This window comes from Cyprinodon tularosa, unplaced genomic scaffold (genome assembly GCF_016077235.1).
Source record: "Cyprinodon tularosa strain WSP-4 unplaced genomic scaffold, ASM1607723v1 ctg591, whole genome shotgun sequence".
NCBI lineage: Eukaryota > Metazoa > Chordata > Actinopteri > Cyprinodontiformes > Cyprinodontidae > Cyprinodon > Cyprinodon tularosa.
In genome coordinates, this window is record NW_024039331.1 from 303462 (window position 1) to 329590 (window position 26129).

The 26129-nt window shown below is 39.0% G+C and overlaps 1 protein-coding gene across 1 annotated transcript in view; it reads left to right on the plus strand.

Annotated features, from left to right (window-relative positions):
- Window positions 1-619: 619 nt before the first annotated feature.
- The window catches only part of enah (ENAH actin regulator), a 145363-nt gene continuing 119853 nt past the window's right edge, over window positions 620-26129 (plus strand). Inside the window, exon 1 of the mRNA XM_038306795.1 lies at window positions 620-1019. Coding sequence (XP_038162723.1) covers window positions 1015-1019 — 5 coding nt within the window. The 5' untranslated portion in view covers window positions 620-1014. The remainder of the gene's footprint in view (window positions 1020-26129) is intronic.

Genomic DNA, 26129 nt, shown 5'->3' on the forward strand with positions numbered 1-26129 from the left:
GGTTTTCGTTTTCACCAATAATTCATTTAAAAACCAAAATGTATATATTTATCTTCCTTCCAAAACATGTCACTTCGTTAAATCCTGTTATTTCATACATGCTTATTTATTAGGGTAATCTGTTCTTTAGAAGCCACAGGAGGCTTAGGTTGTGTGCATTAACGGGATGTTAAATGGGGCCCTGAACGCAGCACGTGTTGCAGCCAGTAGCAGCATACCGTTATTAGAGCGGGCCGTGAACGCAGCATGTGTTGCAGTCAGTAACAGCAGCAGCAGTCCGCTATCAGAGCGGGCATGGACGCATCACGTGTTGCAGCGGGATGTACTTACAGCAGCAGCAGCAGTCCGCTATCACAGCGGGCTCTGAACGCAGCATATATTGGTGCCAGTAGCAGCTGTCCGCTACCAGAGCGGGCCCTGAACGCAGCACATGTTGTAGCCAGTAGCAGCAGCAGTCCGTTATCACAGCGGGCCATGAACGCAGCAGCAACAGTCCGCTATCAGAGCAGTCCGTGAACGCAGCAGCAACAGTCCGTTATCACAGCGGGCCATGAACGCAGCAGCAACAGTCCGCTATCAGAGCGGGCCGTGAACGCAGCAGCAGCAGTCCGCTATCAGAGCGGGCCGTGAACGCGGCAGCAACAGTCCGCTATCAGAGCGGCGCAGCTCCACATCTCTCCGGCTCAGTTCCGTGGAGTCGCCAGGGATTCTCACTCATTCCCATCTGACTCTACTGCACCGGCGGAGTCTAGAACATGTAGGAATAGACCGCTCCAGTTTTTATTCGAATTTTGTTTTTTTTTATGTATATATATTTTTTCTACACTTTTGCCGGACTGTGTATAAAGTGTCAGTCTCACGCCTCCGGACTCTCATTCATTTGGTGTCCTTTGAAGTGAACCAAGCCGCCAAGTTTAGTTAATTATAATTTCTTTCTTGAAAACTCCAGAGGAACTCCTCCCCGCCGCTGAGCCACAGGACGCCGTAACAAATTGGAGCTACCGACCCTCCACCATGAGGTTAGTGCGTTTTAATTGAAGTATTTTGTCGGTGAAGTGTCGCTGTTAGGGGATGGGAGGCTTTTTGGGATGAGACGCCTCGCGGACCAGCTGGGTGAGAGCGCGTGGGGAGGAAATTAAAAACCTCCAGCTGATGTTCAGTGTTAGCTAATATTTGGCTGGTGCCCGTAATGGGCAGCAGCTGTCCGGAGCCCAACAAACGCCATGCTCCGTCAGCTTTATTACAGGCTGAGTGTCGGCAGTTTTTTTTCTCCCAACCGCCGAGCTCGCGCTGCTCAACGTGAGGCTGCGTCTGTGCACGCGCATGGACTGGTGCGCGCTCCGTGCTTCTGCATAAAGAGGGATTATGTTTGATGGGCTCAGGGTTATTTGATGCCACTTTATGACCGTCTATGTCTAAAGCTTTGACTCCTAGCAGCAAAAAACACAGACTCTCTTTCCTGTGCTGAAAACACACTCTGTACAATTTAAATATGTCCTGTTTTCCTTCTGGAGTTAAGGATAATTTTACGGAAGAGTTACATGATTTTTAAAGTTTATTTCAGTTTTATATGGGGAAAAAAATCTGACTTTATTCTTAGAATCCTGACTTTAAAATCAGAATTCCTGACTGTAATCTCAGAATTCCTGACTGTAATCTCAGAATCCCGACTTTAATCTCAGAATTTCTGACTTTAATCTCAGAATTGGACTGTAAACTCAGAATTGGATTGTAATTTCAGAATTGGACTGTAATCTCAGAATATTGACTGTAATCTCAGAATTTCTGACTTTAATCCCAGAATTGGACTGTAATCTCAGAATTTTTACTTCTGCGAAAGCAGATAGGCACCAGAACCAGAACAAGCACAACATCCATATTTTCCAAATAAAGACTAACTATACTTTGCTCCAACCTTTGCTAACAAATAGACACATATATTTGAACAACCTTGCTTCCTAAGTTATAGTGGATAAAGTTTCAGGCTTGAGTTCTGGGGTGAACATCTTTTCCATTGTCATTGCTTACCTACTTTTATCAATAATCATGCTGCATAAAATGTATATTTACTAGTACTATTATCTCCAAAAATAGTTTATTTACTAAGTTTTTATTAAAATAGTAATTTATAGATGATTAACTAAAGACTCCTAGATGACTTACATTTCTCTTTACCCCATATAACAAAATCTAGTTCTGAAAAGAGCTCTATAAGTAAAAATGATTTTCAGATGCTCCTGTAGTTCCTTATTAGAAAAGCATTAGAAAAAGCTTTTAAAAAAATGTTAAAACACTGCATTTTGTACAATAACATTTACATAAGAGACGTTTTAACCAGCTGCAACATTTCAGGTGTAAAACAACTAAATTATTTAAGTTCATACAACTTTGTGTTTTAATACTATCGGTATCATAACACTTGATGGAGTTTAGGACAAAAGCTCTTTCTGCAGGAGATGCTATTATAAAAAGGTTAAAACTGATATGGACATCAAGAAGTAGACTAGTCCTGTAAGGAAGATTTTTCTGACAAACTTTAAAAAGCTTTGTTCACCGTCTTTCATTTATCCTGGAAGGTGAACGGAGCCCATCTCTTATCATCCTGACCCAGGAGTCTGGGTCTATCTTAACTCCCTCAGTCTTGAGCTCTGATTAGATGTGTTGTTGAAAAAGCAGCTGTAACCTGGAAATAAGATGGATGGTTCTCCAAAGCCAGACAGTTTTTAAAGCTATGGAGCTTGCTTTCTGTTGGCCTTAGGGCTTTATACAGGGGTCCTTAGTTCCCCTCAGTTGTTAGTTTGCCTCTATAAATCCATTTTTGATCCTGCTTCATCAGGATCAGGCAGAAGGTCTGAGTGGAGATGGGCTTATGAACAGCTGCCCTCCCCTCAGGAACGTAGCCTTGGTTTTCTACTGTGGAGGAGTTTTCTTTTTGCCAAATATTTGCATGTAACTGTGCTAATGTTACTGACTTCAGCTTCAAGGGCAAAATGGCTTCAGCAGAAGTATGCGGCTTTGTCCGCTGCGCTGTGTGTGTGCTAAGAAGTGAGACATGCAGTGTGGATGTGGCTGGCCCCCTTTACAAAAGCCTTTAATTGAATCCAGATGTTGGAATCTGTTGGTAGGCCAAACTGCGGTAAACAATAGCTATGGGTTTTTTTCTTTTTTCTTTAGAGAGCTGGATGTGGTGTCCATGTCCTGGACTGGAAACCACCAACTTTTCATCTTTTTTTCCTTTCCTCTCTTCTCCCTCAAGTCTTTCATTAGCTCCTCTTGGCCTCCTGTGCTCCTTGGATCACATCTCTGCTCAAAAGCAGAGCAGTTGGAGTGTTGGCGGGGGTTTTAAAATGCATTTAGTTGTCCCTGCTGTATATGTGTGTCAGCAGTGAGTAACAGGTGTGTGAGAGCGAGTGGCAGCTCCAGCTGCTCAGAGCTGATTCACCCAGGACACACCAGTGAGTGTGCACCAAATGGTTAGGACTGCCGCGGGCATTCAGGGCATCTGTTTCACCTGACTAAGAACAACTGACCCTCAGGGTATGGAGGGAATTCTGATCCATTATTCTTGCAAAAAAGAAGACATTTTAAAAATGGATATAAAAAAAATTGCAATCCAGAATTAAACCTTAAAAAACTTCTAACTTTGCTTTTTTGCCTCAGTTTTTCAAATCTCTGTGTTTCAGATTAGTTGTTTGATTTACATTCTTTCAAATAGTTTTTTGGGGGCGGGCTTTCCTCTAGAGTGACACATTGTCTGCATGTAGTAATATCTTTATTGGCCAAGGAGGTTTGTTTTGGGCTTGAAGTGTGATCTCTTAAACACAATTAGAAAATTATGCAGTTTGTAAAATTGTTTTTGAAAAGAAGAAATTTAAAAAGCTAAAATTGGAAAATATGATATTTACACTTTTTTAAAGTAAAACTAAAGTTTAAAATTTTTTTGGAAAAAAAACAACTTCTCTGAGAATAGCAAAGTAAAGCTTTTTTTTCATTAAGTCATTAAGTTTCATTTTTGGATTTATTTGTCTTTTTAATTTCCATTTATAAAACATGTACTTTGCTTGCAGCAATAATGGACCCAAACTCACACTATACAGATGTTCTAACCCTTTATTAGCTGAAAAGACTTTGATGTTATGCATAGCTTATCACAGAAATATGCATTTCTCTATAAAACCAGGTTTAATCCTTAGGGTTAATCAACCCATATAAGGTAGGAACGCTCTGCAGTTATCAGTGTTTGGTCTTTGAGGCTGTTCTGTATAGCTTAGCCGCTAACACTTCCTCTGTCAGGGTAAGAAGATGATCCCATGGCTGGAAATTGTAGCAAGAAATTATCTCAGTAAGCAGGTAGCAAATTTTAATCCTCTCAGCTGTTTATTGGTGAAAGTCTAAATTTATCTAAAAGTCTAAGTCTAAAGTAATCTCTGTTCTTGTTTTTATTCTTTTATTATTTCAAATCCTCCCAGTCTTTGATTATGTACAGCATGTTAGCTGTAAATGTATACAATAAAAGACCTTAGATCGTAGACTTCTGCTCTCAGCCTTCTGTTGGTAAAGATTAAAGCTGACAGCTACAAGTGGACTTCCTTAAGGGCACCAGTGAGTCTTTTTGGTTCTTTTTTCATTTTGATTTTATTTTTATTTTGTGCTTGAATCTGAAAAAGGGAAAACGAAGAAGAAGCCATTTTACACCATATTCTTTGCCCATCTTCTTATGGGACCCATGGGGAACCAAATATGCTGTAACACCAGTAAGCAGGTAGATGCTCCTCCTAAAACGCAGTGAAGCGACCTCGGCGGATTTACACCCTGCTGTCGGGAACGGGGGGCCCAATGTGAAGCAGCACATGGTGGCTTTCTAAATGTGGTGTGAACGCACATTTTTAGTATGTCTGTGTACCAAGAAATAATAAACAAAAACAACCATAACCTGAGAGAATAAATGTTAAAGTAAACCTCATTAAACAGATCAAAAAGTTTTAACTGACATCTAATGTCGTTGAATTTATCAAAGAACCTCCAGGCATATTTTGTCCTTCTGATAATTTGAATTTAAAAAATGTAATCTGTTGAGATGTCAGAGAAAACGGCTACTAAGGACATAGTACAAGCTAAATGGATATAGTATATAACTACGCCGAACTAATAGCTAAGTATTACCAAACAAGTTTTAAGTGTCTTTTAGCCGTTATCCCTGAACATTACAGTTGGCGTTCAGTGTTTTTGTGTGGATATGTAGTTGGGTACGTACTCCTGATCATGGTGGGTAAAAACTGAACAAAGACTGAAGTACCTGAAAACCACAGCTGGGTCTACTGGGCAGCACATGACTGATAGGTTAGGCTCGACTCTGTCACTTTGTGGCCCTGCTTTGTATCAGGTTGTGCCAGCTTATCTCAGGCTGCTAGATAAGCAGCACCGTCAGCGACAGGGCTGCTCTGTGTCAAGGTAACACGTCTTGACAATTGCTGAAAGGCCTCGTGCCTCTCAGACACTTCAGGTTCATGCCATGGATGAATGAATGATGGGAGGGGAGGCTGCCATGTTTTATCCTGCACTCCATGTGGAGTGGACCCCTCCTTCCCACCGTGCCTTCTCTGCCATTTCTGTCTGAAGTACAGATCACTCCATAATATGTTAGCAATGTCAGTCTGAGGCTAATTTCATATTAGACTTTATGTAGTATCTAGGACATTAAAACCTTTTATTGTAACTCTGTAGTTTGGAATACAAAGTCATTTTTTCTTTGTAGTGTAAATAACGAGGCAGTTTGATTGGTTTCTCTGAGATTTTGCATAAAACATAATTCAACACACTGGTGACCCCTATAAAAAAGAAATGTATTTATATTTGACATTTATTTTTATTAGTGGTTAATTTAACAGTTTAGTGATATGTTTAATGTTTTAATTGCATATTAAATAACTAAAAATTTCATGGTATAACTATTGGTTCATGGGACATTCTGTTATCTGAGGACAGCCGTGTTATTGCTCAGATATTGGATGAGTATTCAGTAGGAATAAGAGGGTTACATGTTCTGTTGCTGATGGTTTTTAGGATCACATGGTTGGGGAGATAAAATCTGAACGCTTGTATGAATCCTCTCATTTAGCTCTTTTCCTCCATCAGTCTGAATACCGCCTCCTTGCCTTTGTGTTGTGTTTTCATTTGCGGGTATGACGTAAGCTTCAGTGGATGGGCCTTTCTGTGAGCGCGGTATGAGCTTCCCCTGAAGTGTGAGCACTCGGAGGCAAAACCAACCTTTTTTTTTTCCTTTTTACTTTCCATAACGAAAGAAACAGAAAAAAATCTCAGTTGCTGCATCGAACGAGTCCGGCTGATGTATCTGTTTCCCTCTGAATTATATTTGTTCACATTTTAAAGTGTTTTCATAAGTATTGATTGATGTAGGTTAATCAGCATTTATGTGGTCATATAAAGTTTCGGTAACAATGTTAAGTACATGTTTAGCTCAGCTTTATTAGCAGCCTTTTCCTCTGTTAAACTTGTCATTATTACAATTCTTTATGTAAGAAAGCAAACCTGCAGTTTACAGGGGAGCAGATCTGGAATATTGTTCCCTCATCATGTGCTGCTACAAAAACTTCCCCAAAGTACTGCAACACAGTAAATATTTCTATATTAATGTTTTTAGTTGTTTCCTGACCTGTTTTTTCACTTTTATTTCACCAGCAGTTTTTTTCAGGGGGGGCAGTCTGTTTGATTTGATTCTGTGCAAAGCTTTAAGCTGCTTAATATGAAGAGTGCTTTATAGATAAAATAGAAAAACTGGTCCTAGTTTCCATTCAATGTTGGAAGTTGTCAGCAGACAAAGTCTTTGTTTATTGGTCACTGTGATTTCCTCCAGGTTGTTTCTGTTACTGAATAGAGTCTAAAACATGAAGTTCTGATCTCCTTTTTTCTTTTGTTCTGCCTTTTAATGACTCATCATGTTCTCCTTCTTTTCATCTGTACCTATTGTTTTCCCCCCACCAGTTAACTCCATTAGAAGCCTACTTCTGCCATCTTTCAACCAGCAAGCTTTTTTTTTACATTTCAAGAGGCCATTTTCCTCTAAAAATGCTGTATTTTGTCCTATGCCTCAGTTCTGTTTAGTAGAGCTTTTAGATGAGGCCTTCTAACCAGAAAATCACTGCTTCTATTGATGGATGCAAACTCTGGTCTGTTGGGATTTTTCTAATTTTCCAAGATATATGGATAACGATTGAGGTGCTAACCAGCTCCGGTTGCTGGATGGTTTTGGTCTGCAGTAGTACTCTGCTCTTCTAGAACCCATCAGTTAGGGGTTCATCTCCTTAAATGGTTATTCTAAATATTTAAGTACACCAGAAGCTGACACTCATAAAAAAACTTTCAGCATTATGGATAACTCGTAGTTTTTATTTTATTCTGAGGAAATCTGTTGCTTCTGCTGTAGAACAGCTTCCAGAACAACTGCTGATGATATTTAAGGTGAACACATGAATGTAGGGCTGGATGATATGGATGAAGGCAAATATTTTGATATATCTTCTAATTTCCAGTGATTGATGGAATTTTGATATCAATTTAAACAAAATAAAAGCATTAATAAAGACTTACAACAATGCCCACAACAGATGTTCAAACTTATGACGGTTACTTTTCCATGTTTACAAAACTCCTTTGAAATGATATTTTAGTAATATTGGACGAAATACACATAAAACTGCTTAAACCCGATTATGTCAGGCAGAGATCATAGACTTTATTAAACAGGGTTTCTGTGGGTCATTAAAAATCATTAAAAGTAATTAAATAATCTTTTTAAATTAAGACCTTAATTGGCATTAAAATTCTTTAAATGTGATTATCGTGGCATTTAAATATTTAACTAAATATTTAAATTTTAAAAATACGTTTATAAAATTTATTTGCATGGAACTGCTTCTGGTTGATCTTAAAGCTGTATGTTCGGAAAAGAAGCTTGAGGCGGAGACAAATCGCATGAATAAGAAAATGCTAATTTCAACAAAATTAGCTGCAAAACGATATATATATACATATACATAGATATATATATATATATATATAGTACTTTTTGATGCTGTTAAACTTATTCCTAAGAGCATTAAAAAAGCATTAGTTACTCATTCTGGTATAACCCCTGTTAAAATATCAATTTCATAACATAGGGCAGAACCAGCCCTGAGTTGTGAGGTAGCAGAATTCAGGTCTAAACCCTCAAGCAGAGGAGATGTAAGCATGTTAGCAGCTATGAGCTTTAAAATGAAACCAAAACTGCAGCTTTTCAGCCAGTTCAAGACTAATGGTTGATGTATCTGCTGCACACCATTGCTAATGGATCTACCTTTGAAGCTTTACCTTGGCCATATATCGTCTTTAAGGTCTGAGCTGACAGTTCTGTTCATTTTATTTCCAAAGAAAATGTTTTAAGATGTTAGTTGACTGAATCTTACAAAACATCTTGTAATTTCCAACAGTGAAATTTTACTTCATCTTCCTCCAATGGACTTTTGTTCCTGTTGGATACTAAATCATATTAATCAGATTTTTATAAAACTTTAAATAAAAAAGGGGTGGGCTTATTGCCAGCCATCATCATCATCATAATCATCATCTGTTCTGAGCTTCTTGTATTATTTTAGTTCTTCACCCACCAGTCTTGTTTCTTGTCCCTCATTTGACCAACAAATTGCCGCTCACTTTTCCTTGTCCAAAGAAAGTCATTTCGTTATCTCTTCTCTCTTTCCCTCTAATTACCCTTCCTCCTCTTTCCAGCATCCATTTGTCAGCATTAGCGAACTGAGTCACAGCTCCTTAACCTTCCTCGCTATACAGAATACAAATTACATGATGGAGCCGCTCTGTAATCACATCAAATGGGGAGCATTAGTTGGCTGACTTTTGGGATCTTTATCAGTGAGCATTTGTTGCACCAATTTCCTTTGACTTCTACCTCTTCTGTCTGGGAAAAAAACCCTGTTTGCTTAGCGGTTAAATATTTAGTGAAGGTTTCCATTTATTGCGTAATAAATCTTTGAGTCTGATGGGTTAGCAGGGATGTTCCTCATGACACTTTGCTTCAGCTTTTCACACACAAGCTTACACCCACATGAAAAAACACACTTTGTTTCTTTCCTGCCGCTCAAAATCATTATTTTTATATTTGCAAAAAAAAAAAAAAAAAAAGGGATAAAATGGAGCAGCATTTTCCCCAGAGACAAAATCTTGAATAAACAATAAAAAATAATTTTTGATCATTTGTTATTGGCCATTCTGAAGAGCAGAGATATAAAGGGTTTTACCTATATTAAATGGTCTGACAGGTTAAAGTTGGTAAACCCCTTAACTGGTGACATATATATATATATTTTTCCGAATGAAGTCAGAAATATGCGTAATTAAACACTAAGGCGTTAATTAATGTTTTTTTCCTAATTATTTAATCAAATTATTTGTATTCAATTTTTTTGGGGGGGGGGGGGGGGTTATCTGTTAATAATCTCACAGCAAAAGAGGATTTCATACAGAATTTAAACCAGTTAAAGCTAATTATGACATGTAAGGGTTTCTGGGCAGAGTTTATTCATGGATAAAAATAGTTTTCCACCTAAATGCAAATGTTTGCTCTTTTTTTCTCCTTTTGGCATCTCTGAGTAGGTTGCCTTTTCAGCTAATGCCATGTATTATTCTGTCTACTCCCATTGATTACTAAATTAGTGATAATTTTTTCAATAATTAAAGATTAATCAGCCTTATTTAACACTCATTTTAGTTAATTCACTTAAATAACTCTCTGACCAGGGTTTCCACAGGTCATTAAAATCATTACTGTGCTCACTGTTGTTGATTTTCTTCACTTTATAAGTAAAGTTATAAGCTCTAATAGTGTTACCCCAGCAGAGGATGGAAGAAGAAATCACCCTCTCCACAACAGACTGATAGAAGATATGTAGCTTCTTGCTGCAAACACTGAAGGACATAAGCTTCCTTAGGAAGTACAATCTGCTCTGTTCCTTCTTGTAGACGGTTTCCCAGTTGTCTCCAGTCTAATTTGTTGTCCAGGTGAACATCAAGGTATTTATACTTCTCAACCACCTCCACCTCTTCTATGATATTAACAGGATTCAACTAGTTCCTGTTTCTTCTGAAATCTACAATCATCTCATTGTTTTGTTTCCATTCATGATCAGATTATTGTTTCCACACCGTGCCACAAAGCTGTACTTGTACTGTACTTGGCTTCTTGTACATCAAAGGTGCACATCGTAAAAATTAAGAGGCCATGCAAAGCGTAGTGTTGTCATACATTGATGTTATGCTTAGCTATAGCAAACAGTAAGAAAAGTTGGCAAGCTAGCATGGACCACAGATCTTTGATAAATTAGGTTTTAATGAATGTGTTGTATTGAGGCAAGTTGTACTGACTCTATCATGTCAGCAAGTATTGGTGATTGTTCATGCCTCCAGAGAAGTTGAGAGACAAATTTGATTCTAAAGCCCCGTTTATACTAGCCTTTTGAAACCGTCCCAAGATTGGTCCGAGCATGGTCACCGAGGTAACTGGGTGTAAATGGAGCACAAGTGAACTGGACCGCGCCAGACACAACCGAACCGCGCTAAACTGGTACTTGCTCATCAGTAGGGTTCGGCATGGTTTAGCTGAGGGTCGGTTCTCAGATAAAAAAAGAGCGCATGAGCAGACCAACTCATCTCCTTTTTACAGTTGGCTTTGCAATTTACAATCACTGTCCCTGTTCACAACACAAACTTCTTCTCAGGCCATTAACAACAAATAGCTTCAAAAGAGCGAATTTGGGCAAAGGATGCTATCCAGGCACATAAGTTGTGAATGTCATGGGTGCCACCAGTTTTGTTTGCGTAATTCCCGCCTTGAGAGGTGTAGTATTGTGGATCGCTAATAGGAGGCGAGGAACTGTACTAGTGTGATGTGTAAATGGTTGGAAGAACCAAGCTCGGACCGATATTAACACGTATCAGTGGGGTAGTGTAAGTGGGGCATAATGCTGCGTTCAGGACGAAGGCAGCAGAAATGGCTGATCAATCATGTGAGGTGAATATTTGCTACCTTAGAACTGATTTGAAAGTGTGTTATTGCTTATTAACGCCTTTTTTAAAGAGTTAAAAGCCACCTCAGGCAATTGAAAAACTTTTTGAGAATTTCAGCAAGTTGCTTCAAATGTCAGTGTTTCCATCAAGCTCTAAAAATGCCCTACTTTAAAATGCACAAACACAAATGTTAATGGACGCACATATAGAGACGGCTGACGCATAGCAAGTCAGAATACCGCTCTTAAAGAAAACAGCAATTTGCCAGAGGATGCTAACCACAAGCACAGTCTAAAGACATGAGATTTTCTGAAAAGTAACCAATCACAAATTTCCTTTTGTTGGTGCGTTCCACCCTCAAAGTTACAACATTTCACAATGTCTACAATATGACAGTGATTAAGGGGGCACAGAGAATGCACACATGCTGGTATATGAACCTGCTTTGATCGTCTTGAGTGCCACACCTGAAATGATTCATGATAAATGACAATTTTACCAGAAGAGATCTATCCTGTTTTGCCTGAGAGAAGCTTATCTTTAGACCAGCTGTGCTGTTCTACCTGGCAACAACCTGATGAATCTGATGAACTTGGTTGTTTGAGGCAACTCTCATTGTCAGCAAGACGGAGGTGTAAAGAAGAGGGTCAACACTCTTGTGGTTTCTGTAAACCATTCTAGATGCAGATTTCCAGTGTGGTCTGCTACCTTATGCTGGTGCAACAGGATAGAAAGGTTTTCGTTGTTTTGAGTTCAGAGAAACTTTTTGCCTTTAAGGCCAAAGTAATGTAAATGGATCAGAGCTGGATCAAAAACCACTGTGTTCTTTTTCATCAGACTCGGCGTGAAACCTGTGAGTCAGAGTATAAAAGCAGAACATGGGCTGATTGCTCATAGAATCACAGAAACAGGCAGCCCATCCAACTTTAGATGATGCCTAAATAGACATTTTAGACCTGAGGTGTTGACCTCAAGTCCTCGAGATTCTTTTTTCTCCAACTTTTAGATATTTCTCTGATCTAACAAACCTGAATCAAACGGCTGGAGGACACCTCTGTTCTAGACTCATTCCATATGACGCCTAAAAGACTGTCACATTTCTCCATTTATGCTCTTGTTGAGCAACAAAGCCCATCAATCACTGATCAAAAGCAGTTGCACTGAAAGTTGAACATTTCACACCAGGTGAACATTTGAAAATATAAACAATTAGTTTCCAAAGGAAACTCTCAGCCGAGGAAAATATCCCTTTTTTCTGTGAGAATACAGGCTTTAGATAAATGCTGCTTCGAAATCCTGTTTCTTAGCTTTTTTTGGACTGCAGGCAATAAACACTGATTGTATGATCTGTGAATTTTATAAGCATTTAACAACTTTAGACACCGACCAACCCAATCATATGTTTTTTGTTTTTCCCCATGATTTGCCAACAGTAATTTTACTTAATGTTTGTTTCATTATCCGCCCAGCATTGCTCCATGCTGCTATATATCGTTCTTGTTCTTTGGGATCCTTCAGCAATCCTTGTTACAGTTGAGAGCAGAGTGTTGAATATTTTCAGCAGCCTGTTGGATTGACAGGCCAGTTGTGTGTTTAACCTGAGGGCGCTGTGCTCGCCACTCTGTGGGTTTGGTAAACTGCTGCCACTGACGTCAGCTGCTCAGCACAGACTGGGAATTATGTGAAACCACAACCAGAGTGGTGGCAATGCCCATTAAGTCCTGTCTATTGGACACTATCAGGAAATGACAGCTTTGAGTTAAACCTCCATACATTCAAAGCATTAAGGTGTGTGTGGATATATTTATGCTTTGCTCTGCCCATATGTGCCTTTGCACTCTTTTAATCACAGCGATATTAACTGAACCTCAATGTTTAGACTAGTGGTGCCCAAGTGCAGTGCCAGGGCCATTTGCAGATCTCTGTGGGATTTTTGTGTGTTGTGTGTTTTGGGTGTAATGAATTAGATTTGCCTACTTATGCTAGTTTAAATGTTGGTAAGACTGGGTATGTCACTCTGACATAGGCCGTTTCTCAATTCACAAGAGCGGGAGTACCGACTCGTGTCCTCACCAACTATGTTCTAGAGAAGAACACAGGACAGCATGGACTCTGGGAGAATGGGAGCACACAGCATAAATATGGGTCAATTGGAACAGAAGCGTACTGATGATATCACCACACGCTCTGCTCGTCTGGAGCTGCATTTTACCTCCTGTTATTAATGGTCTCTAGATATTAATAAATTCTGACTTTTTTCATTTATTGGGGGAATAATAATGAGCACAGTCTAATAAATACAAATCAATTGAACATTTTGCCAAATAAAACAGAAAAATCGCCATCAGAGCCAGCGGCCCTTCATAGCCCTTTGCTATGCTGAGAGAGGGCTGCTGCAGACGGGCTAACGTTAGCCCTGGCTGATGTTGGCCTCTGAGCGCTGGTTGCCACGGTCCTCTCAACGTCCAAACTTTTTTTTAAATTATGCACTTGATCAGTAAATGTTCCACATGGTGACGCTTTAAAGTATAATGTTTTCTCCTCAAATGATCTTAAAACGTACTTTTATTGAACAGCAGCAACAGAAAGGAGAACTTTTAACTTCATACTCTGAACTCTGTGAGCGCTACCCTGAAAGCTGCTGCTGCCGCAGTGCATGCTGGGACAGCTGTCAATCTCATGAACGGACAAGTCTGCTCTGATGCATGCATGAAGGGGCCAGAACAACATCCGGGGACTTTGCCCGTTCTGTCTTCTTGTTCTTGTGAAACGTCATCAGCCTCAGCCCTAGTATTGTTCCAATTCACGATTACACAAGCACATGGGAATGCACAAGTGCACATATTGAGAAACGACCATACTGTCAGACTGTTCGCCACTTATTTTTTTAATGAAGTGATTGCTAGCTATGCGATAGCTTTCTATTTGTATAGTTACTCAACAATCAGTTCTGGGTGAGACTGTGCTGTTAGAACAAGTTAAACTTCATGAAAGTCATTAACTCACTAAATACTTCTAGATCTACTTTCCTAGCTGCTTCTATGTCTTCTATCTTATTACTAATTTTTTCCTTATATCCTCCACTTTCCTATCATCCCATCCTCTCCTTCAGCTAATAATCCGTATTTGGCTCCATTCTCATTGGCAAAAAATCTGGATGTAATAGACCTTAATGAACAATTGTGATTGTTTATTTCTTTACATTTCTAATTTCTTCAGGTTTAAATGATAAACTAAGCAGTTCTCTTTGGTTATAGAATCTTTTATCTAGCTTGCTTTAGTTGTGTCTCTGAAAGATCCAGTTGTTTCCTCTCCTTTGGTCTAACACGGTCGCAGCTACTGCAGGCCGCCTCTGTCTGCTTTGCTCTGACATCACACTTAGATCTCACACCGGGTTTTCCAGAGACATTTGCTCGCCACTCGCCCCATGCAGACACTTGTTCCCAGTGGTGTCCTAATGAACAGCTTTCCAAAGAGAAAGAAACGAGCGTAAACAATTCCTCTGTTTTGACTGCTGTGTGTGTTCAGCTCTACATGAGGGCGTCACATCCTGCCACAGAATGCGTGTCCCTGCTGGACACCTGAGTGATTGGGACCCTTTGAGTCTGTGTGTGTCTGTGTGCTCTGACCAGCTGCATGCCCACAGTGCGCTCAGCTGTGAGATCTGCCAGCAGGAAGCCAAGCTGCCCTGATCAGCAGCGACGGCTCATGAATGTGCATTTTTGTGCTGTGTCCTGCTAACCCCCTCGCTCCCATTCGCCCTCCGCTGAGGTTTTGTTTACGCAGTTTCAGCTGTGCTGGTCAGTGAGAACCGATGAGCGACAGATATGAGGTTGGAGGAGGGAAGCAAATGGGACGGTGAGGTGTTTCAGCTCTCCTCTCTCTGTTGTTACAGATGAACTGGTAGAAAGGGTTAGTCATACCTCACAGTCCTGTGGGACTAAAGAGCTTTTCATTGCTCACATATGTCTGCTCTCAAAACTTCTGCAGGTGTTCAGGTCAAAACCGAGCATAAAATGGCTTTTCCAAAGTTATCTTTAGTCCAAATAAAGCTTAATAATCTGATAAGTGATGGCTGGTTTGGGGAGGATTGTGCAAAGAAGGCTCATAGAATGAAAAACCTAAAGGACAACACTGAGCATCCACTGCAGGAAACTGTATTACAGCTGCAGTGCATCTTCAGTCAGAGGGTTCTTCAGAGCTGCTGTGAGACAGGCCTCTAGAAAAACTATAGGACTCTGTGAAGACACCTGGGTCAGGTTACTGCAACATTCTCCTTTCATTCGCTTGAACAGCAGCCGTCAGTGACAGCAGATCAACTGAACGGTTGATTTCCAGCTTCTGCTGGGAAACAGACTTTCACGGCTATCTGTATCCAAACAGCCTTCGATGTGGGAGGACAAAATACTGACCAGCTTAAATCGGGTTAGGTTTAGAACGACATCACCTCAGGGCCTCAGTAACGAGGCTGTTAAACTAATCAAAGATGACTGAGAGCCTCTCCTCTGACTGAGAAAAATAGCTGGAAACGTGTCTGAGACGTCAAAAATCAATAACAATCCTGAAGCAGTGACGGATGTCCTTTTTCTCATCGGACAATCCAGCTGAAAAGAGATGAAATGTCCGTCTCCAGTCATGGTTTAGTATTCTCTCTGACAAGAAGTTAGCTGTAGAATATGACTGGATGGTTTAAAGGGATTACAGTGGCTCTCTTTAGGCTACTGACTCCCTGAACCTCCTGTTAGGTCATCGGACACATCCACAGCGCAGCGTTCACAGCTGTAGGTCACATGGCCGAAGCGGATTCGTTTTTCTGCTGAGAGAAGGATTTGTGCTGTCATGACGATACAGACACAGTTGTTTAAAGTTTCCTCTGGGCTGTTGGAGAGGTTGGAGCTCTGCTGCTCGATCTGGAGGAATCTGTGGCAACTCAGATTCAGATGATGATAAACGGCAGGCATAAAACGAATTCCTAACCTTTGAACTTTTCACATTTCAGCTAGTTACAGAAAGGATTTCACAGTATTAAAGTGTATGCAAAATGACACTGTAATGTACATCATTTTGAGGGATGTTTTAAAGTAGGATGTTTGGAACACGTATTATTTCCATTTATTAAAAACTCATTCATGATTAGAACCATCTGTCTGAATCTTTCACGTGTAGTTGATGTTGCTTCAATGCTGCAGCAAAACGAAAGCCCCCAGAATAAATAAACTGTTAAGACAATATAAAGCTTACTGCATATATCAGCGGTCTGCAACTTTTTCACATCCAAAGAGCATATATAGGAAATTTATAGGAAATTAGTTGCCGTCTTAAACAATCAACAATTCATGTATTTGTTTAGCTTTTAAAAAAATTATTAAAACACATAATTTCCAAGCTAATACAAAGAAAAATGTCCCATAAGACATATTTCTAGTTCTTTTTATCTAATTTTTTTCCTTCTTATAAAAAACACTTAAGCTGTTAATACTGGTATTTATCATAGTACATTATTTAGCTCTTTATATACATTTTAGCCACTATTGAGAGCCGCTGGAGAGGGTCAAATGATGAATTACAGTTGGCCCTTTGTTTGGTCCGTATAAAACCAGACCATAAAAAAACCTGTTTGAAAAAAGGATCTCTAAATACTGTAATCCATGTCGCTACATTTTCCAATGATTCCAGTAACAAGAGGTGTATCTGAAGCGGCTCTTTCGAAGCATAATTAAAACAACAATTTTTTTTTTTTTTTTAGTCCTCATGAAGTGTTATAAATTTGTACACTATTTTGATCAAGGCGTTTAAATTGGGTACATCCGTTTGCACAAACAGCAGACAAGCATCAGTCAGTCAACAACCTTTCATAGAATCTGAAGTGCATCATTTTATCTGCACAGCTATTGTATAACATGCAAAGCTGCCGATGATTCGGCCCTGGACTACAAAGCAGGATATAAATATAGTTTTGAATTCTCTGAAACTGTTTCTTTAAAATAATTCCCAGGTAAATAAATACCTGGATGACTGTTTTTTTTCAAATGTATGCTGTATGGATTCATGCAATTTCTAAAAATTCATACATTTTATAAAGAAAGGTTTACTTATGTTGCATCTCTGTGACATTTCATTAACATTGAATTAATTATAGTTTTGTTTTAGATATGCGTGTCTCCTCATCCACCCAACCGTTAGCCCACCACTATGGTTAAGAAATATATAAATGAAGCATGCCTTTTCTTCTCGTTCTGGTACTCCTAGCTGTATACATGCTAGCATGAGGTGGGGCTACATCAGCTAAAAAAAAAATTGGTTTGGTGCAAAGATGTTGAGGTTACCGCTCTACATCTGCTTGTACACCTACACTCCTTTCCCATACAGCTGCCTCTCTAAGATGGGAAGTTTTTGATTTTACTCTGACTATATGCAGGAATTTCTTTTTTTTTAAATGATTGCAATTAAACAACTTTAGGGAACTAAGTGAACTATAATTCCAGCTGTAAGGGTAGGATTTTCTCCCTACACTATAGTAAATATAGATTATATAATTATCTGAATCATTGCTTACACTCCAAACATATGAAGTTGTAATTTTAATGCAGTTAGTATAATTATTTAGACCAACAAATGGCAATAATTACAGGGAAACATGTTACTCTTTACAAGAATTCAAGTGCTAGTAATTTATCTATTTACAGTGAAGGAGAGAGTTGTAGAGTTACTTTACAGTTGCTTCACTGAAACGGTTTTATTTTCCTATAAACAGCCCCACAAACCCGCATGTCTCATTATGTACTCAAAACATGGAACACAAAGCAGCCTCCTTAGGTTCACCTTTAGTCCGTTAATGTTGATACAGAACAGCTTTACAGACATGTTGGGAGGTCTGCTACACCCTGCCTCTTTACCCACCCCTTACATAACCTAGTTTTTAATTGGATCCCAGTTTTAACCTACTGCATTGCTGTTACTTTGCTTCTGGTTGCTGCCTTTATAATCTCATCAATCATGCACCAATTGAGAATTCAAAATAAGTTGATACTACCATTGAAGGACCACCTCTCGCTCCATCAAGATCATTCTTTTATTCCTTAAAGGTGCATAGCTGCATTATATGACTGCAAAAAAAAAAAAATCCTGATAAAATAAGGTTAGAAACACCAGCCCTCTGTCCTTGTAGAGTTTAGTCCCTTTTTTTAGCCTAAATAGAATTCCACCACAGTATGCATCGAGTTGACATAAACGGATGCGACGCCATCTGCTGGCAGTACTATAGAACTACCAGAAAGCCAGATGGCGCCAATTTACGCAGATACTTAAAGGTGCATAGTTAGGTCATTTTTAATTTAAATGCCAGAAGCTCTTGATGGTTATGTACAAAGTTTTTTCTGAAATATTGCCATTTCCTACTGGCGTATATTTGTTTTTATGCTGTTTTTGCTTGGTTTGCTGCGCTTGTGTGCAAATATTAAACAAGGAATTAGCCTATTAAGGCCAAGCCTGTTAAGATCACTTTGCAATGTGTGGAAATAAAGAAGTCCAAGATCCCGTGTGAAAAAATGCAAAACAATATTTTATTCCAAGAGCCATAAGACTGAAACAGCTCAGGAAATACAGTATGAATGTTGGTGTTCACTGAAGCAGGAGCCTTTCAGATGTTTATGCCAAGTTGATGAATGTGTAAGTGAACTCTTGGAGTTCCTGATTGGTTAGCCTTCTTTGTTTTGACTTAATAATTATGTTCCTCTGCAATGTTAGAGGCATCACATAGTTTTCTATTGATACTGCCACCTGAGGCCAAAGCATCTAACTGCAGGACTCTTCTGCTTGTTCTCATAGCTTACTCGCTTGTACTTGAGAAGTTTGTTTCTTTTCTTTACTATTTGTCACATTACCTGGAGTTCCCATTGTGGTCAGAGTTAAGCTGGTTGCCGCTCGCTTCCAAGTATCCACCCTAGTTATAACTAAGTCCGATAATATCAACCGGCTGATATTATCGGCCGATATTAGCATAATTATGTGATATCTGTCCATATCCCTATCGGGTTTGCCTCCGATAATTAAAAGCCGATAATATAATGCCTAGATTTTGTGAAATATGTTGAAGCGAGCGCTCTTGCCAACACGCGATGCTCCCGATGACGTCATTAAACCGCGCCAGAAGGCAAACTTTGTAGCAGCAGTGAAGCTAAACTGTTTGTAACGAAAAATGTCTGCAGTGTGGAAGTTTTTTAAAGTTTCAAATGATGACTTGAAGTTTGCGATTTGCGACGAATGTGAGGTCCTTGTCATGCGTGGGGGAACCAAGACTTCAACAGCGATCCTTCAACAGCGATCCTACACAGGACTTAATTTATATTTACATTCAATTCTGTGCAATACAGCTGTATTGATGAGGTAAACTTTTTTTTCTATTTGTGAAGAAAAGAGATTTATCAATTGTTTGAATATTCATTGTCAGGTTAATCTCAGGAAGAGCATATTCCAAAATGTTGTTTGAGACAGTGTTGAAAATGTCAAATTTTGTATTTTCCTGAAGTTGAAATGCTGTTTTTATCCTCTACAATTGTAATTATTTGTGGAATATACAGTGTGTAGTGGGGCATCACAGTAAATGTAGGTTGTGCTTAAATTTTGTGACATGTGGCATGATGTGAAACTAGTTTATATGGGTATCGGCTTATATCGGAATCTAAAATTCAGCATTTGGAATATTGGCATATCGAATATCGGCAAAAAAGGTAACATCGAGCATCCCTAGTTATAATGCTTTGTTTGCTAGGTCCACATGCAACAGGCTTATAGTTACATCGGTGCTTAAATAGTGAGGTGTCAGTCTGCTCATCAATGTTTTAGTCGTAAAGAGTCAAATAAAAAGGCCATTATAAAGATCTAATTTAGGTAAAAACTTACCTAATGTCTCTTTAAACCTTCGTCAACAATCTTGCTGTGTTACTAGAAATATACACAGAGAGACTTTATTTACTAACGAATTAAGCAAAAAGACAGAAGTTAGTTTACTGATTTTATTCCTGACCTTCTAAAAGTTTTTGTAATGCATGAGGCAAGGTCCATAGGATAGATATGGGGGTAAAGAGCATAGATGTGTGGTTATTGGCTAACATTTAGTAAAGAGCTAGCGTTTACTACAGTCCTGGAAGGTCTTTGTGAAATGCATATTGCCTAACGATATAGAGAGAATGATACATTTCCAATATGTTCTGCAGCTCTACAGGTGCTGGTCATAAAATTAGAATATCATGAAAAAGTAGATTGATTTCAGTAATTCCATTTAAAAAGTGAAACTTGTATATTATATTCATACATTACATACAAACTCATATATTTCAGATGTTTATTTTGTTTAATTTTGATGATTACAAATGACAACAAATGAAAATCTCAAATTCATCATATCAGAAAATTAGAATATTACTGAAGACCAATAAAAACAAAGGATTTATAGAAATGTTGGCCAACTGAAAAGTATGAACATGAAAAGTATGAGCATGTACAGCACTCAGTATTTAGTTGGGCCTCCTTTGGCCTGTATTACTGCAGCAATGCGGCGTGGCATGGAGTCGATCAGTCTGTGGCACTGCTCAGGTGTTATGATAGCCCAGGTTGCTCTAATAGTGGCTTTTAGCTCTTCTGAATTGTTGGGTCTGGTGTATTGCATCTTCTTCTTCACAATACCCCATAGATTTTCTATGGGGTTAAGGTCAGGAGAGTTTGCTGGCCAATTAAGAACAGGGATACCATGGTCCTTCAACCAGGTACTGGTAGCTTTGGCACTGTGTGCAGGTGCCAAGTCCTGTTGGAAAATGAAATCTGCATCTCCAAAAAGTTGGTCAGCTGCAGGAAGCATGAAGTGCTCTAAAACTTCCTGGTATGTGGCTGCGTTGACCCTGGACCTCAGAAAACACAATGGACCAACACCAGCAGATGACATGGCACCCCAAACCATCACTGACTGTGGAAACTTTACACTGGACTTCAAGCAACGTGGATGAAGTGCCTCTCTTCTTTTCCTCCAGACTCTGGGACCTTGATTTCCAAAGGAAATGCAAAATTTACTTTCATCAGAGAACATGACTTTGGACCACTCACCAGCAGTCCAGTCCTGTTTCTCTTTAGCCCAGGCAAGACGCTTCTGACGCTGTCTGTGGTTCAAGAGTGGCTTGACACAAGGAATGCGACAGCAGAAACCCATGTCTTTCATACGTCTGTGTGTGGTGGTTCTTGAAGCACTCACTCCAGCTGCAGTCCACTCTTTGTGAATCTCCCCCACATTTTTGAATGGGTTTTGTTTCACAATCCTCTCCAGGGTGCGGTTATCTCTCTTGCTTGTACACTTTTTTCCACCACATCTTTTCCTTCCCTTCGCCTCTCTATTAATGTGCTTGGACACTGAGCTCTGTGAACAGCCAGCCTCTTTAGCGATGACCTTTTGTGTCTTGCCCTCCTTGTGCAAGGTGTCGATGGTCGTCTTTTGGACAACTGTCAAGTCAGCAGTCTTCCCCATGATTGTGTAGCCTATAGAACTAGACTGAAAGACCATTTAAAGGCTTTTGCAGGTGGTTTGAGTTAATTAGCTGATTAGAGTGTGGCACCAGGGGCCATCAATTTTGAACCTTTTCACAATATTCTAATTTTCTGATATGATGAATTTGAGATTTTCATTTGTTGTCATTTGTAATCATCAAAATTAAACAAAATAAACATCTGAAATATATGAGTTTGTATGTAATGTATGAATATAATATACAAGTTTCACTTTTTAAATGGAATTACTGAAATCAATCTACTTTTTCATGATATTCTAATTTTATGACCAGCACCTGTAGTAGGAAACCTTTAAGTATTATTACCCTGAAGAGTGTTATTGGGTCAATCATCAACATAGTTATGCTGAGGATGGTGAACAACTACATTTATTGAAAGCACTAAATGCATTTGAAGAGCCTGCAGGATGACACTAAGGGATTCTCTGAATAAATGCTCCACTGGTCTCTCCTTTGGTTCCACTATCACAGTTTCATGTTTTGAACGCAGACAGGAGCTGTGATCTCAGTCAGTCGACTTGGATGATGATAGAACAATGATCCCTTATGAGTGGATGTGTTTTTTATCACCGACCAGATGAACTAATATGGATCTTTTAGTTTTGTTTTCTACGAGAAATCCCTGTTGCTTCTATGTTGCACCAGTTGAAACCCCCACATGCTTCCTTTATCACATCGGTTGCCTCGGTAACACCACAAATTGACACCCCTTTTGAGGTCTATTGTCACTTGGTTACATATTGAATGAGCTGAACAAGGAAATAAGAGTCACTGTTCCAGAAATACGGAGAGAAAAGCTGAGGTAGGAGGATAAAGGAGTCGTGTAGCAGGTCATCCACATTGTTGGCTCTTATTTGGCCTCCATGAAGACGTATATCCTCAGACAAACCTCTTTATTCATCAGGACAATGCCTGCACAGCTGCTGAAAGAATCCTCTGACACATGAACTCCTAGCAGCCAGCCTGCGGTGCTTAACAAGCTGCCAAAGGAGTATTGGGATACTCTGACGGCTGTATTTATGAAATAATGATGGGCTTGACTGTAATGAAAAGTCTGCATAACTGGATCTGCATTGGCATTGATTCACTGTCCTTTTCCTGGCCTCTGCTTTATTGCTTTAATGAACAGAATTGCTCTGTGTTGAAGCTCCTTCCCACTATAATGAACAATAAATCATTTATTAACTGATTAGTCATAATAACCTGCTTTCCATCCATTGTTTGAATGTTAAAATAAGAGCAGACGCCACCATAGAGCATAACAGAAATGTGGAAGCATGGACCAGAGTTTCTTGGATATACTTTAGTGATTTCTTTCCTCCTTGATGAAAGGAGATAGGCTCCTGGTCCCTGCTGCAGCGTGAGAACAGCTCTGTGTGCGTGCTGCTGAATTATTCATCCTGACTGGGCAGAGCTGGAGTTTGCACCCAGCTCACAGCAAGTCTGGCTTCCCTTTCATCTTTTTCGCAAAACCCTACACACAAGGCTTTATTACACAGCTTCGAAAATGATGCATCATCGTTTTCTCTGTATTTGTTGGAATGTGGATGAAATCTGTGATTTTAGTCAACTCTGATCACGTTTGAAGCTACTGTGGTGATATAACAGTATTCCCATTAAATCCAGACCCAACGGGGATAATGGGATTTTATTGTGCAAAATGACACTAGTTAATTTGTGTTTTACTTTTTTAAACCCTAAATCGGATAACATCCAGTATTGGTAAATGAAGTTGTGAAACACATTTCCATATATTTTTTTAAAGACGAACAAGAGATTGCTGTGAGAAACTCCTGTCATCCCACGAGATCGATGTGTAAACGTGCAGCAGAGGACCCTCCATTTAAATGATAAAAAGAGTTACACTAATAATAGTTTTACAAAAAAGAAAAGCATTTATTTACCTATCAAATAAATCATTTCCAATAGAGGAAGCATCAATGCATGGTGTTACCATGACTCAAGAAGCATATGTGTAATATTTATTAGGGATGCACGATATTGGGATTTTGGCCGATATCCGATATGCCGATATTTTAAAATCTCATGTAGCCGATAACCGATATCGATACTGATGTTAAAGCTGGACAAAAATACGTAGTCATTGAAAATAGCAGTTTTGTTATCTATTTCTGACACTTTGAAAAATAATATATTCGAATATATTTTCATATGCTGATATCAAATTGATTTTTAAAAACGCGGTATCGATCTATTTTACTTTCAAAATCTTGTGAAATTTCATCGTTCTGTGACAAGCTCTCGTGATATTTTGCAAATTCTTGTGAGATTTTGTTAGTAAAATGGATCGATACCGCGTCAATATATCAACATATAAAAATATGGCAAAATTTCATGGATTTTCGGGGGATTTCGTAGCATAACGATGACATATAGCAATATTTCATTAGTAAAAGAGATTGATATTGTGTTTTTAAATGGCAATATATCAGCATATGAAGATATTGGGATATTTTAATGTATCAATATTTTTTCCCTCGTCTTTAGAAGTTTTTAAGTCTGTAAAAAAGAAGTTTTTGAGGAAGAAGAAGAAGTAGTATATTTTTTTTTTAGACTTTAGAAACTGATCAAATATCGGGTTAAATATCGGTGGGGTGGCCGATGTCCGATATTCAGTTTTAAGGCCGATACAGGCCGATACCGATAGGGGGCCGATTATATCGTGCATCCCTAATATTTATTTTTTTCACCAAAAAAATGCTAATTTTTAAATTTCGTTATACTAGACGGTAAGTTCTAAATGACAGTCCTATATCTTTGGTTCATACTCTTAGAGAATCTGGTGAAACCGTTAACCCTCTGTGTAGCTTTATGTATACATCTATTTAACACGTTTACCTGAAGGTTATTTTTCCTTTTTACAAGCATGTTTATTTTCAAAATGAAGACTTTTTATTTTATAACAATAATAATTAAGGCAATAAAACCAGCTGCATGTAGTAATAATGGTTGTGAGGGAGGAAAGGTAGGTGAATCAGCTCGGTGTGATAGGAAATCCCAGATGTAATTCTTGATGATCCTTCAGCACTAGCTTGTGCAGTGAAACAGCTGCAGCCTTTATAACGGTCTGCTTATCACCTGTTGTTACTTGAGACCCCACATTGAGACCTTACATGCATGGCGCACCGTCTATTTAGGCTGCTGAATTACTGTGAGCTCGATATTTCACCCCTTCGCTCCACAGGTTGAAGTTTTTTTTAATATTTCATATACTGCAGAGGAATAACTTGATGAGAAGTTTAAATAAATACTACGGTTACCTTCACGGCATTTCAGTTTTGCTGCAGATACTGAGAAACCCACAGAAACAAAGCCTAAATGCATCCTATGAAACATTGCAGAAGAAAAAATGCTGCAAGTAAAAAAAACAAACCCATGCAAACCTGCCCTAAAAAGAACAGAGGAGCACCAGACCACTAGGGGGAGTGGAGCACCGAGTCAGCTGGGTGCAAACGTCCTAATATCATTTGTAAATATGCTGATGTTCTGTAACCTAAAAGATTGAGGATACATGTTTAAGTTATTACTTCTCTTTCTTCCCTCCTGCTTTTTTATTGGACGTCATAACAGTGTCTTTTAGGGGTGTAAATCACACCCATCATGGCGATTCGATTCAGTATCGATTTCCTGACCCAACGATTCGATTATTTTCGATACTCAAGAATACACCATGGTTCGATTAATCGATTAATCGGTTACATTTTTTTTTATTATTATTATTTTTTTACACCTTACAGGCTAAACAAAGTTTCAAGTTTGAAATAAATCAATGAAAGCTGTAATATCATTATGCATTTTTTTTTTTTTAGAAACAACAGCAAATAACAGAAGTAGAGAAGTTGCATCAAAAAATACTGCAAAAATACTGCACAATATCAGTGTAATGAGTTCAATGCAATACCTCGGCTCCAGAGAAACTGTCCAACATATTTTTTTAGAATGTAATAAATATACTCAGGAAAGAGAGATGTTGCATAGAGAGTTAGACAGGAATAAAAATAAACTAGATATAAGGGAATTGTTTCAAAGGTCATCTGGGGATGTAGTCTTTGGTAGTATTTTTAATTTTCTAAGAAGAACGGGTATTTTAGGGAGAATATAATAGTTTTTCTGGTCCATAGTCCATTCTGGAAGGTGGCGGTAATGCACCTATAAGTTGTTTGCCAACCGCCATTAAAAAAAAAGAAGAAGAAGAGTGTCGATGTCACCGCCCCCTTGAGAGACGCTCCGCTGCACCTCTCCCCGATTGTAGCTGACCGCAAACAGTGCTGCAGACAGGAGGCCGGCTAGTTTTGTTTTTATGACTGAAATTGCAGAAAACAACTCGTGAAGTTTGACCCGCTAGAAGATAGAGGTGCGCGAGAACGCTGGGACCCTTTTTCCAGCTGGATCTCCGCTCTTTTTGGTCCTCATGTCCCTCCGCCGTCGGACTAAACTCGCCCCCACTTCCTCAGCGCCTCGGCTGTATCTAGACCC